At 44.6% G+C, this 12,744-nt stretch overlaps 1 protein-coding gene across 3 annotated transcripts in view; it reads right to left on the bottom strand.

Annotated features, from left to right (window-relative positions):
• The window catches only part of hnrpkl (heterogeneous nuclear ribonucleoprotein K, like), a 29,107-nt gene that overhangs the window by 8,577 nt on the left and 7,786 nt on the right, over positions 1-12,744 (bottom strand). For 2 of the 3 annotated variants that reach the window (XM_080756102.1, XM_080756104.1), the window contains exons 6-15: positions 10,951-11,023; positions 9,879-9,992; positions 9,672-9,800; positions 9,038-9,225; positions 7,777-7,896; positions 7,344-7,397; positions 5,610-5,649; positions 4,460-4,475; positions 4,239-4,271; positions 4,029-4,096 (exon numbers count right to left, since the gene is read on the bottom strand). In XM_080756102.1, the coding sequence (XP_080612228.1) occupies positions 4,029-4,096; positions 4,239-4,271; positions 4,460-4,475; positions 5,610-5,649; positions 7,344-7,397; positions 7,777-7,896; positions 9,038-9,225; positions 9,672-9,800; positions 9,879-9,992; positions 10,951-11,023 (835 nt within the window). The remainder of the gene's footprint in view (positions 1-4,028; positions 4,097-4,238; positions 4,272-4,459; positions 4,476-5,609; positions 5,650-7,343; positions 7,398-7,776; positions 7,897-9,037; positions 9,226-9,671; positions 9,801-9,878; positions 9,993-10,950; positions 11,024-12,744) is intronic. The other variant, XM_080756103.1, reaches the window with a different exon arrangement.

The raw sequence follows: 12,744 nt of genomic DNA, 5'->3' as shown, positions 1-12,744 counted from the left end.
AAAGAAACAGGACGGGGTGAGTGCTTTAAACTGTCCCCACTTTATCGTGCACAATGGGTTGTTGTATAGAGTCACGAAAAATAAGAGAGACGAGGAAATAGAGCAACTATTGGTTCCAAAGCAGTATATCACCCGCGTCCTACATCTAGCACACTCTCACCAGTTGGGTGCACACTTGGGCTGTCAAAAGACATACGATCGAATATTGGATCGCTTTTACTGGCCTGGGATAAAGAGGGCTGTAGATGATTTTTGCCAGAGTTGTGAAGTCTGCCAGATAAACGCTCCTAAGCCTACCTACCGCAACCCTCTGATCCCACTACCCATTATTGAAACCCCGTTCGCACGGCTAGCGATGGATATTGTCGGCCCATTGCCAAAGTCAGCTCGGGGACACAGATACATATTGGTTATAGTTGATTATGCCACCCGCTATCCCGAGGCTATCCCACTACGCTCAGCCACTGCTAAAACAGTATCACACGAGCTCCTGATGTTATTTAGCCGGGTTGGCATAGCGGACGAAATTTTAACGGATCAAGGCACATGCTTCATGTCCCGGGTAATGTCCACGCTCTATAAATGGCTAAAAGTGAAGCGTATTCGCACATCACCGTACCACCCGCAAACGGACGGCCTTGTCGAACGCTTCAACCAAACCCTGAAGAAAATGCTGCGGAAGCTAGTGGACATTGATGGGAGGGATTGGGACCAGTTAATCCCGTATGTCTTGTTTTCTATCCGAGAGGTTCCCCAGGCGTCTACAGGCTTCTCACCATTTGAACTGGTGTATGGGCGGAGACCGCGAGGCCTGTTAGACGTTGCCAAGGAGACCTGGGAAACACAGCCCTCCCCCCACCGCTCTGTCATTGAGCACGTGGACAAGCTGCAGGCGCGCGCGCGCAAGGTTTGGCCTATGGTGCGCGAGCACATGGAGCGCACACAACGAGACCAGGCGCGCACCTACAACCGAGGGGCGCGTGTCCGAGAATTCCAGGTGGGAGAACAAGTCCTTGTTTTAGTGCCCAGCAGCGAGTGCAAATTTCTAGCTAAATGGAGAGGACCGTATGAGATCGAGGCGAAAATAGGACCTGTAAATTACAGAGTAAAACAACCGGGCCGGCGAAAAGGCCAACAAATCTACCACGTGAATATCCTCAAAAAGTGGAAAGCCCCCGGGCCCGTGCCATCCTCTGTCCTATTAACGGCTCTCTCTCCTCCTCCCCCAGCCGCTGTACCCACGGGGGAGGACCTGTCCCCGTCCCAGCGGCAGGACATAAAAGAACTCCTCAGCCGGAATAGTGACGTATTCTCGGAGGTCCCTGGGCGAACACACCTAATTAAGCACGATATAGAAACCACGGCAGGGAAAACTATTCGCCAGCGGCCCTATCGTGTACCCGAGGCCAGGCGCATAGCGATTAAAGAAGAGGTAGGAAAAATGCTAAAATTAGGAGTGATAGAAGAGTCCCATAGCCCCTGGGCCAGCCCCATTGTAATTGTCCCAAAACCAGATGGCTCTCTAAGGTTTTGCAATGATTTTCGCAAATTAAATGAGATCTCTGCCTTTGACGCATACCCCATGGCTCGGGCCGATGAATTAATTGAACGGCTCGGCCCCGCAAGGTTCATAAGCACCCTTGATTTGACAAAAGGGTACTGGCAAATTCCCCTCACTGAGCGAGCCAAACCCAAGACCGCATTTTCCACCCCAGACGGCCTCTTTCAATACACTGTCCTCCCGTTTGGTGTCCATGGCGCCCCCGCAACATTTCAGAGATTAATGGACCGGGTCCTAAGACCACATAGGGAATATTCGGCAGCATATCTGGATGACGTTATAATCCACAGCGCCACCTGGGGGTTGCATTTGCAACATTTGGAAAATATACTAGGGGCCCTGAGAGAGGCGCGACTGACGGCCAACGCAAAAAAGTGCTGCGTTGGCTCTAGGGAGACTGACTATCTCGGCTTTACAGTGGGCCGAGGCTGTGTGAAACCCCAACAGAGGAAAGTGGAGCGGCTCCGGGATTGGCCCCGCCCGGGCACGAAAAAACAGGTGAAGTCATTTATGGGACTAATATCATATTATCAGAAATTTATTAAAGACTTTGCTACCGTTGCAGCGCCGCTCTACGACCTGACAAAAAAAACCCTCCCGCTCCACGTCACCTGGACCCCCGAAGCAGAAGGAGCGTTCTGCTTTCTGAAAGAGGCGCTCTGCGATGAGCCGGTGCTCAAGGCGCCTGATTTCAGCACGCCCTTCATATTGCACACAGACGCATCAGGGACGGGAATAGGAGCGGTGCTGTCACAGCGCATAGACGAGGAAGAACACCCAGTCACCTACATCAGCAGGAAGCTGAAGAAACATGAGCGAAACTACGCCACCGTGGAAAAGGAGTGCCTGGCAGTGAAGTGGGCTATCCATCACCTCCGGTATTATCTCTGGGGCCGGCGCTTCACTGTCATTACTGACCACGCCCCCCTGAAATGGATGGCCAGGAATAAGGACCGGAACGATAGAGTGACCAGATGGTTCCTGGAATTGCAAGACTACTGCTTCGACGTAGAACACAGACCGGGAAGAACCATCGCTCACGCGGACGCCTTGTCCAGACGATATGAGGGAGAAGAGGAAACTGAAGCTTCCGGTGGCACCGACAAGCTTGGGGGGAGGATATGTGGGGTGTCGCTAGGCAACCAGCCGCCGGGTGAGCGTCATGGCCCAGACAGCCAGTGGGGAGGAGGCAGAACACAGCCGAGGAGAACACGCCTCCTCGGCCTCGTCATCGACCAGACGTACTACCCAGCCCAACTATTGGCTCAAGGCCAAGTGCACGCGCACTTGGCCTTGAATAAAAGGAAAGGTACGTCTGGTCTTGCGCTCATTCCCCACTGGCAGCTGAAGGGGACATGACGGGCATGCACGGCGGTAAGCGACACCTCACACACACCACCGCACACACCAGTCATTTATGTGAATGTGACCGTGATATTAAAAGCCATTCTCTTCACTATAGGTAACCCGCTACCCAGACAAATCTGTTGATGACAGTTCCACTTCCCCGGAAGAGTGACAGATAACGGAGGACTGTCAACCCGGGGACAGAGAGTGGATCTATGTATATGTGGCGCTCTAAAGCCCGTTAGGATAGAGAATCCTAACACCACCCCGCCAGAGAGGAGGCGGAGATTTGATTTCATTTAAGGACATTTGAGTTGCCGTTTGTACCGGCGAAATAATAGACAATAAACGGCCCTAGTGGCCCAGTTTCAAACTGCCAGTGTGTTGGTGTCCGCTCAGTGCTCACAGCAGTAAAACACAGCGGAAGTCTATTTCTCTATATCACTGGCAGCCACAGATGGTTGTGAGAAATGCACTCTTACGCACATTCAATTTTTTATGTCTATAACATTCATTTATTTTTCAAATCAATAGTCGTTGGCAGCATCAGTTCAAACTAATCTATGCATTTAGTAGTACAAAAGAGATCCTCATTCTGAGAAAGGCTTGAAACGTCACCTTGGTCTTGGTGGCAACTTAAAACACGGGTGTGGACTCTGTTGTTCTCCTTTTAGTCTTGGCTTCTGTCCAATTTTCTTTTGGATATGTGCGCTGTGTTTACTTTTTTGAATTCAGTAGTACAACAATACGAGCAGTAACTCCTTCCGTGAAGATAATGCCTTTATATTGAACAAGCCTACCTCAGCAAATCGATTTCCGTGCACGTCACTTCCGTCACTGCACACAATCAGCAAGACAACATGGGTAACTGCAGTTCTGACGGAGTCATGCGTTGGTAACTCCCCTTCAGACATGCACGTGTGACCACGCGGTCCGTACCCGTATACTTGATTGTGCGTTCGCAGTGCACATAATTGAAAATAACTGATCTACAAGCCCACAACGTGGTGTGGTGCGACACGTTGTGGGCTTGTAGATCGTCTATTTCAGATGTGTTACACAACTACAATCAGGCATAAAGCAAACATTTTCAGCAGAATATGTTAATTGCCAAACTTACATCTTTAGGTATGGTGACTTGTGTTGTAATGACGGGGCCTCCTATGTCACTGTATGAGCCTCTGCCACCTGGAAGGAGAGAAATCCATGAGGGTGTAAATGAGCTAGTGACATAACACCAATATTACCTTCAAAGATCATTAAAAAGATTAAAAAGTTTTTAAAAATAAACAAATGACACAATATCAAACTGATATTGTAGAATACTCACCAGACTGGAAATGGTCCCAGGAAGAGTTGTTGTCTTTCGAAACAGAAAAAGAAAATAATAAAAATACGGGAATTTCAAGCATTACAGTACAAGACAACCGCTGTTAAAACCACTTGAACCCTAGCATCCCTGTTATGGGGCTAATATTTGGCAAACAGTAGATCTACAAAGATCAGCAAAGATATTTTAGTGTAGAGTTCAAGTCGACTGTAAAGACTCACCATATCCACTGCTGCTCTGTATTTCAGAAGCCATGAGAGAGAGAAGAAAAATCATATGTAAAAACAAAAACATTATAATTACCTGTCAAAACCCGAATAGGGGTACTACTACTCATACTAAACTTTTATTGATTAATATAAAAATAAATATTGCTAATCAATATTATAATAAATCAATTAATAATGAGCCCATATCATTACATAATAATAATAAATAAATAAAGAAGATGGCCAATCTATAAGCTCTTAGACGTGTACGTATGTGTAGAGCTAGATTGGCTCTCTGCACTATTTTTGCACGACACCGTTGTGCGAGTATATTATAATTATAGACAGAAATTACAAAAAGAATTATAACATGCTTCCGGATTATTCGATTAAATGGAACAACTGTCGAGAGAACAATCACTAATAATAGTTGCATCCCTACTAGACAATGTGTTACTATAATTTGGGGCCTGGACTCAGATGACAAACACTCATTTGTAGACAGAAGCTGAAAGGTCTCTATTCAGGGATTGTTTTGGTTTCACCTCAAATTCATTTGCAAATCCAGCGTCTCTCCAGACTGCGTACACTGCTGCTCCTTGGTAACCAAGGAGACAACTGTTGCCAGGCAACGACAGGCCTAGGCCACTACGTTTGCCTGATGAAAAGGACCAGTGTCCAAAGCCACTGGGCTTCAGCTACGCCATCAAAATAATTCCACGCCATCATTTGTGAAACACATGACGTTACGAACAGCTATCAGCTACAAAAGAGTGTTTTGATGCCTTGAAATGTACAGTAGATCTGCAGAGTTTCTCAAATATTTTCATGTCAAGGATGACCAATTTGGCTGCAGACCACAATCTGAAAAGATTGTGTGATCACCATAAGAGTGGAATTGTGACCAAAATTATTCCCGCCTCCCCTTTTTCTTTTACAGCACTACAATCTCACAGTCGCATCACAATGCGTTGTGAGCTTGTAGATACCGGTAGTCTATTTTCGAATTGTCTAAAACTTTGGAGACTTAAGTGTTTAACCGTTCCTCATTTTGCTGGGAATCCCCTGAATCCGTCCCTCAAGGACCCCTGGGGGTCACAAAACCCCACATTGAGAATCAGTACAGTTGATTATACAGTAGATGAATACAGAATGCACTCACCATGCTATCATAACGGTCTCCTGGTCGGCCTCTTCTGTCACTACGGAAAGATATAAAGGATAATTTATGCTTCAGAGTGGCATGAGACAAGGATACGTTTTCAGCTGGAAAAAGCTGATAAAATACAGATTCTATTGCAGGGGGTCGCAAAACACTATTTTGCCAAACCATACATTAGGCTTAAGGGGGAAGGAAATGATTACTGAGTGATTTCGATACTCAAGACATACACCTGCAAGGGGCCATTTGGAACCCCCCCAGCTCGATAACCATAACTGTTGTCTGCAACAACTTGGCCTTCAAGTATATCAGTGCAGTTAAGCAAACAGAATTGGAATGAAGGCCTGTAAAATGTGTCATGCAATGGAAAAACACAATTGAGAACACTAGCAGGTTTTCTCAAGGGACCCCCCTCCCTTGATAGGGATATGGTTGAAAAGCTCAGTCTAGAGAGTAGAGCCACTACTTCTTTGCCTAGGAAGGAGCCAGTTGACATGGTTCAAGCATCCTGGTTGCCCCTTTGGAAGCTTTTCCAGGCACACCCAGCTGGAAGGATATATATTTTCTTTTCATGAAATACTTGAAATGCTTCTGAAGTGTTCATACATCTTAACCACTTTTAATCTCATACCCATTTTTGGCCATTTAATTTCAAAATGTGTGGCTGCATGTTTCTGTGTGTATGTGAAGCAGGGCGTTCCTGAAAAAGAGAATTTGTTCTCAGCAAACTTCCCCCGGGCAAATAAAGGTAAAAAACGTTATGGTTATATAACTATGGTTGGGATTGGCACGCTGCGAAAATGCTGCTGCATGAAAAACACTGTGCAGGTTTGGTGCCATCTGAGGTTCTTGAATCATAGGCTAGAATACAGATGTAGAGATGACAGTACAATATAGAGACGGATGAATGGGAAAACACTGCATTTGGCAGTAACAACTTTGAAGCGTTGTGGGCATACATCTGTGGATATCCTTTGTATTCATCAATTTCAAATGACAAATATTTTTGTGTGCATTGGAGAATTGTTTGAAATTGTGAACATTTGTGGCTTTCCATTTCCCCTCATAATATCACGTCAACCTCTACTACAACGAATATTCCATATTCGAACAAATTTTCGTGTCAAAAAGATAAATGAATAACTGAATATATAAAATTAAGGTTCGATTTTTTTTTTATAATAAAAATGCTGTGCAAGTTCTCGCGAGACTCTGGGCCACGTAACGTTAATCGGCGGCTTGTCTCGTGAGATCACAGAACCTTCAGTCAGAGGCAGAGAGGGGCACCCAGCTGCTACCGAGCTGCAGCAGGAGACGTCTCCCCTAAGCTTTTTAATCATACGACGGTGCTGTGGGGAAACGAGAGCCGAGTTAAAAGTTAAAATGCGTCGTTAATGCAATGCGTTGTGAGCTTGTAGATTAGTTATATTTGCCACGCGACATGCCGACACCGGCATACAATGAAGAATAAATCATCTGCCTCGCACGGTCGCATCGCTCCACTCTGCCTGCCTGCCTGTTGTTAACACCATGGGGCCACACAGACATGTGTGGCCCCATTACAGTAATACTGTACATTTGTGATTCTTGCACACAAAGAAATTGCACAAATATGTACTTTGACAATAATATATTTAATGTTTAAATAATTCAATACGACTGACTCTTCTTTGTGCATTTGTGGTTATTCAGATGATCTCTATACATAATAATGAAAGTGAAACCTGTACTCACTTTGGTCTGTCATCCATGCTGCCATGATAGCTGCTGTGGGAGAACCGATCCCCTCTGAAAGACCAGAAAAATGACAAATCGGAAAATGTGCAATACTAATTGATGTAAAAATGTTACAATGTATAAACACCACCACAAATAATTATGACTTAAATTAATTAACAACTTAAGGCCTATATACTTTGTTGTGCAATTAATTGCAAAACTACTAGCACACGTTGTGAGCTTGCAGACGTGGTTTCAGTATCAGTGGTTCCCAAACATTTTAGCCTGTGACCCATAAGATAAATTAGGTGTTTGCACGGGACCCTAACCAGTGCGAGCTTGTAGATTGGCCATTTTCACTATTTTCACTACTAAAAAAAAGAACAAAAAATAAAGGGATTCATAAAAATGTGTTCAACTTTTTTATAAAGTGACAGCCAGCGCTCACCCTCCTCTAGGTGGCGGTGGTGGGGGGAGAGGCAGATTACGTGCCCTGCTGCCCCCTCGAAGGCCTCTGCTCAGTGGGGGTGGAGGGCCACGCCGGGGGCTCATGTCATCATAGTCCCTCCTGGAACGCAGTGGTTAGTTTGACAGCACATTTTGACAATTTCACTTATTTTTAGTCAGTCTTTTGAATGTAATTCTGTAAGTTTTAGTAATATCTGAAATCTTTTAGTGTTAAGGGCTTTTCAAACGTGAAGCGAGGAACGCACACGTTGTTGCCTGGATCAACGAGAGGTCTGCTACAGGTCTTCTCAAGAAGGGCGCAACAACGCAAGCGTAAAACAGAATCCAGGTCTGGTGAGTCGCGGGCGTGTGCACGAAACAAGCAAGCGCGCAACAAATTCACGGGACCGCGCTCACGTAAATACGTTTTTCCGTTTGCTTCTCCGTGAAAACGGAGAAGTACGGCGAACTACAACATGGCAAGCGATACACATGGCAAGGACACCCTAAAGGCCAGCCTCAAGAGCTGCGGTCTAGATCCTTAGACCTGGGAGGGCGATGCCCAACACCGCTGGCGCTCTGCAGTCAGACATGGAGTAGAGGAGTCTGAAAAGCGTTGCATCCAGGAAGCCAAACTGAAGCATCAGCTCCGAAAGACCAGAGCCAATTCCTCCCTCTTACCCAGCCAGCCCCCAGTCAAATGACCCCACTGCAATAGGACATTCAGTGCACGGACCGGCCTCATCCGCCATCTTCACACCCACAAGACGTGAAGTCAATTGGTCATCTTCGTTTGCGAAGGACGAACATGATCTCCGTGCAAAAACGCAGGTCTCTTCGAAAATTAACTATAGGCGCGTCAAATCGCTTCACGTTTGAAAGGCCCTTTAGTCTACCGTATTTTTTGTCGACTAAATGTCATAAGATTTGAGTCTACTAAATCTACAGTTGATTTTGTCGACTAAAATGTGTTTTTGGCAGGCCTTGAAGGCATGCTGAAAATAGCCGATCTTGTCGTTATCTTATCGATGCAACACGAGTTTGTAGATCCGTTATTTTCAGCATGCAACCAAGCATAAAATTACTTTTAGTTCTACTGGAACTATTTTCCACTAGTCTACTCCACTAGTAGTCTAGTTATAATTTGTTGACGAAATTGTCAGTATATTTAGTCTCAGTTTTAGTCATTGTAGCTTAGTTTTTATTTCGTTTTTATTCAGTTTGTCAGTGAAAACAAAATTGTTTTAGACGACGAAATCTACCTGGAAGGTGCCATAGGTCTGCCGCCACGACTGGGGGGCAGGCGCTCAAAGCCCCCACGCCCGCGCATCGGGAAGCCTCCTATAGGGCGCCGTCCTCTCTCCTCGAACATCATGGTGAAACCGCCATAGTCGTACGTCTCGTCGTAAAAATTGGGATCGTACGGCTGGGCACGGCCTTTGATCGGAGCCTAGGGTTATGGAGGGGGGAAAAATGCAACTTCAAAAGAAAAGTACGAGATTTGTTGAAGGTCTTAATCACTGATCCAAAGCAAACACAGCAGAACAAAACAGCATCTAAAATAACAACATCATAGTAGGGCTGGGAGATATGACTTCGAATCAATATCACGGTTATTTCAAACTTTTGGCTCCGATTAATGAATGATTTTTTTTTAACTTATTAACTATACTATACTTAACTATTTTAATCATTTAACTAAGTATAATACAGAGTTAAGTGGTTAATTAGACTAATCGATTTAGTAGGTTATAAAAATTCTATTAGTGATGAGATTATATTTAAGAAGAAAGACAGTGTTATTTGTTAACAACAATATGGCAGCATATTATTGGTCCTAAATGTCAGTGTCAGTTATGCTCTTGTTTTCAGCGGACCTCTGGGTTGAAATCTCACCTCTGACACCAACTCCAGGATGACTTTAATACACTCAACAACTCGCTCCGGTTTCCCTCCTACCAAGACCACTCTGTCTGTTGAGTGAGGACAGCACTCCTGGAACAGCTTGATGGTGGTCTGGGTGTTCTACAGGAAGAAAACGGCATTACAAGCAAACTCATGGTGAAGAGCAACTTGACAGAACATGCAGCAGCATGGTCTTACCTCTCTCAGCTCCTTTATCTTGGCACCTTTTACCCCAATGATACCCCCAGCCAAGCTCTGATGGACCAGCAGTCGCAGCTCGCAATCGAAATCCATCCCATTGTAATGCTGGTACTTCACAAAGAGTGGTAAATTAGTGAGATCATAGGACTTTTGGGATTATAAACAGTAGTTTTATGCACATTTTTTTATCTTGAAATGTCTGAATGCCACTTATTCTGTAGTGATGTTTTTTGTCATTATGTCAGTCAGTATATGCAACTTTGAAACCCAGGTGCCGGTTTGGTCCAAATTAAAGCCATAATCATGTGGGATACACTCAGTCAAGGTGATGGTAGGCAGTCTTGGGAAAGCAGAATGACAGTGCACACAGTTTCCCCACAAGTGTAATTAGAAGTAGGGGTGGGTGATATGGAAAATATATAATATCGCAAAAAAAATTGAAGCAGTATCACAATCGATACACAATATTATCGCGATATTTCTTCATGCAGTTTATATGGTCATTTTAACGTAACTTACAGTAACAGTACAACCTCCTACAAGGTAACTAAAACTAAAAGAAAACTGAGTAACAGACCATTTTAGACCAAAATACTTTTTTGGCGAACGAAACCTATAGAAATATAAATCAACATATACAACTGCATCAAATCACAATAGATACGATGTCTATGAAAAGGCATATCGTGGAGACATTGTATCGTCTCCATGATATTTATAACCATATCACCCACCCCTAATTAGAAGGCAGGTGGGCTAAAGTCAGCAGAACTAGAAATCTGTACCGGTGAATACAGACTCCATTCAAACTTAATGTTGTTCATGAACAGTCCAATTTCCAGACATCCTGATTGAAAGAAACTTTTCCCAGCCAGCCTCATTCAGTGTGCAGCCAGTCAGGCTGTACAAAATATTTTTAGGACAAAAGACCATGTAATAATATACCTTTCACCTGACTGAAGAAATAAAATGTGTGATACATGTGAATGGAAGCCCAACTATAGAGGTGTAGGGTTGTGTTAATTGCTCAGTTAGTTCATGCATGCGTGAATCTAACGAAGTGCACTACCTCCTCCAGAGTAGGGATGATCTTGAGAAGAATCTCTCCAATGGTGTCAATATTGGCACTCACACTAAGGATCCTGTCAGGAATATTTGGGCCAAAAAGAATTAAGGCATGAAGAGAAGGAAGACAAACACGTACAAAAGTAAAGAAAAGCTCGCTATAAGATGAGTGAGAGGCAGTTCAACAAAACAGTTATAAAGGAGGGGAAAAAAAGATTTGACAGCAGCATATAGTACAGACTTTCTGGACTTCTCCCCATACTGGGCTGATAAAAACGAGCAGCTGACATGCACTTGGTCTGATCTGATTTCACACTCAAAGAAAGAGAGACCTGACGACAGGAGGATGGGCAACTTGAAAAAGACTCAAATTAATGTGTTGCACAAGACTGGCCACACAGAGTGCAGAGAGAAAGAATTCTAGAACCATCCCACCACCAGCACTGATTGGGGAAGGGAGAACAAAACAGAATATATTGCCATGACAATCGCGTCACCGGTTCCCCTTCTCATTGTGACAAAGGGTGGGTGGGGTTGGGGTGGGGGGGGGGGGGGGCAGGGGTGAGGAGGTGGGGGGGGCAGTAGAAAAGAGTACATTAACCACTTTCAACCTGCCATTTATATTTTTGGCAGGTCATTACATCTTACAAATCAGGGGGCGTTTAAAAACATTTGTCTCCACCAGGCCAAAAGCATGGGGAGAGTATGTTTTGCACTCTGTCCGTGTGTCTGTCTGTGTGTGTGTCCATCTGTGTACAGCTAATCTTGCATGCACATTCCCACTGGCCCATTCGTGTTTTTACATATAACTACCGGTACAACAATCTGTGTAAAACTTCACATCTGCTCTTTATAGCGCCACCAGCAGGCCCACTTATGTAAAACACATTTTTTGATATTACTCCTCCAGATTTTATCCAAATCTCATGCAAATCGGTACACATGATATCTATAGTCATGTGATCAAGACAGGTCTGTTTTATTTCTCATATTCCATCCCAATTGTCTAAGATTGGCTTCCAAAGTTTTCAGGAGTGGCCCATTTTGTACAAAATGCAGCAAATCATTAACAGTGTCAGTGTGAAACTGTGCACGCATATTCCCACCAGACATTTTTCCAAAAACGATCCTATCCTGGTGGAGACCTGTGCTCCGTGGGGCACATTTTATAGTTTATATATATATATTTTTTTTTAAACTGTTGTTCATGTCGAGTACATCCACACAAAGTGTAAATTATGCGCGATAAAGCGATAAGAACAGGTCATTTATTGGGGGAAGCTTCCGCACCGCAAATAAAGGCATCAACCTGTATGAATGATGCATCCAAAACAATCATAGTATGAAATGTTTTGGACCGTTTATTCGTCACGCCCCCCAGCGTGTAAAGACCTTCACAAGTAAATAGCCAGTCTATAAGCCCACGTGTTGTGAGTTTATAGATTGGCTATTTTCACTATTCATCGTATATGTATAGGGCTTAAGTAGTTAACAGAGCAGGGGATTTGGGGGGGGAGAGACGGAGAGGAAATGCGAGCCAACCATCTACTTGGTGGGCACAGGAGAGGATAGGAGCAGGGGGGGGGTGGGGCATGAAGGATTTAGGCAGATCTTATCTGATGTGGGGGGGGGGGGGGTGTTGAGAGGAACTAAACAGGAGAGATGCAGCACATAAAGGAAATAAAGAAGACAACAGTGTAATGAGTGACGTAGTGGGGGGGTAGAGGGCAGAGCCTCCAGCATTCAGCCAGTGCTTGCGGAGAGTGATGTTGAGAACAGTGGGGTGTGGGGGGGAAGG

The sequence above is a fragment of the Protomyctophum bolini genome (assembly GCF_963924005.1).
Source record: "Protomyctophum bolini genome assembly, chromosome: 22".
In the NCBI taxonomy this organism is placed as follows: Eukaryota; Metazoa; Chordata; class Actinopteri; order Myctophiformes; family Myctophidae; genus Protomyctophum; species Protomyctophum bolini.
The sequence above is the reverse complement of the archived record's forward strand: the minus strand, read 5'-3'. Positions and strand labels throughout refer to the sequence as shown.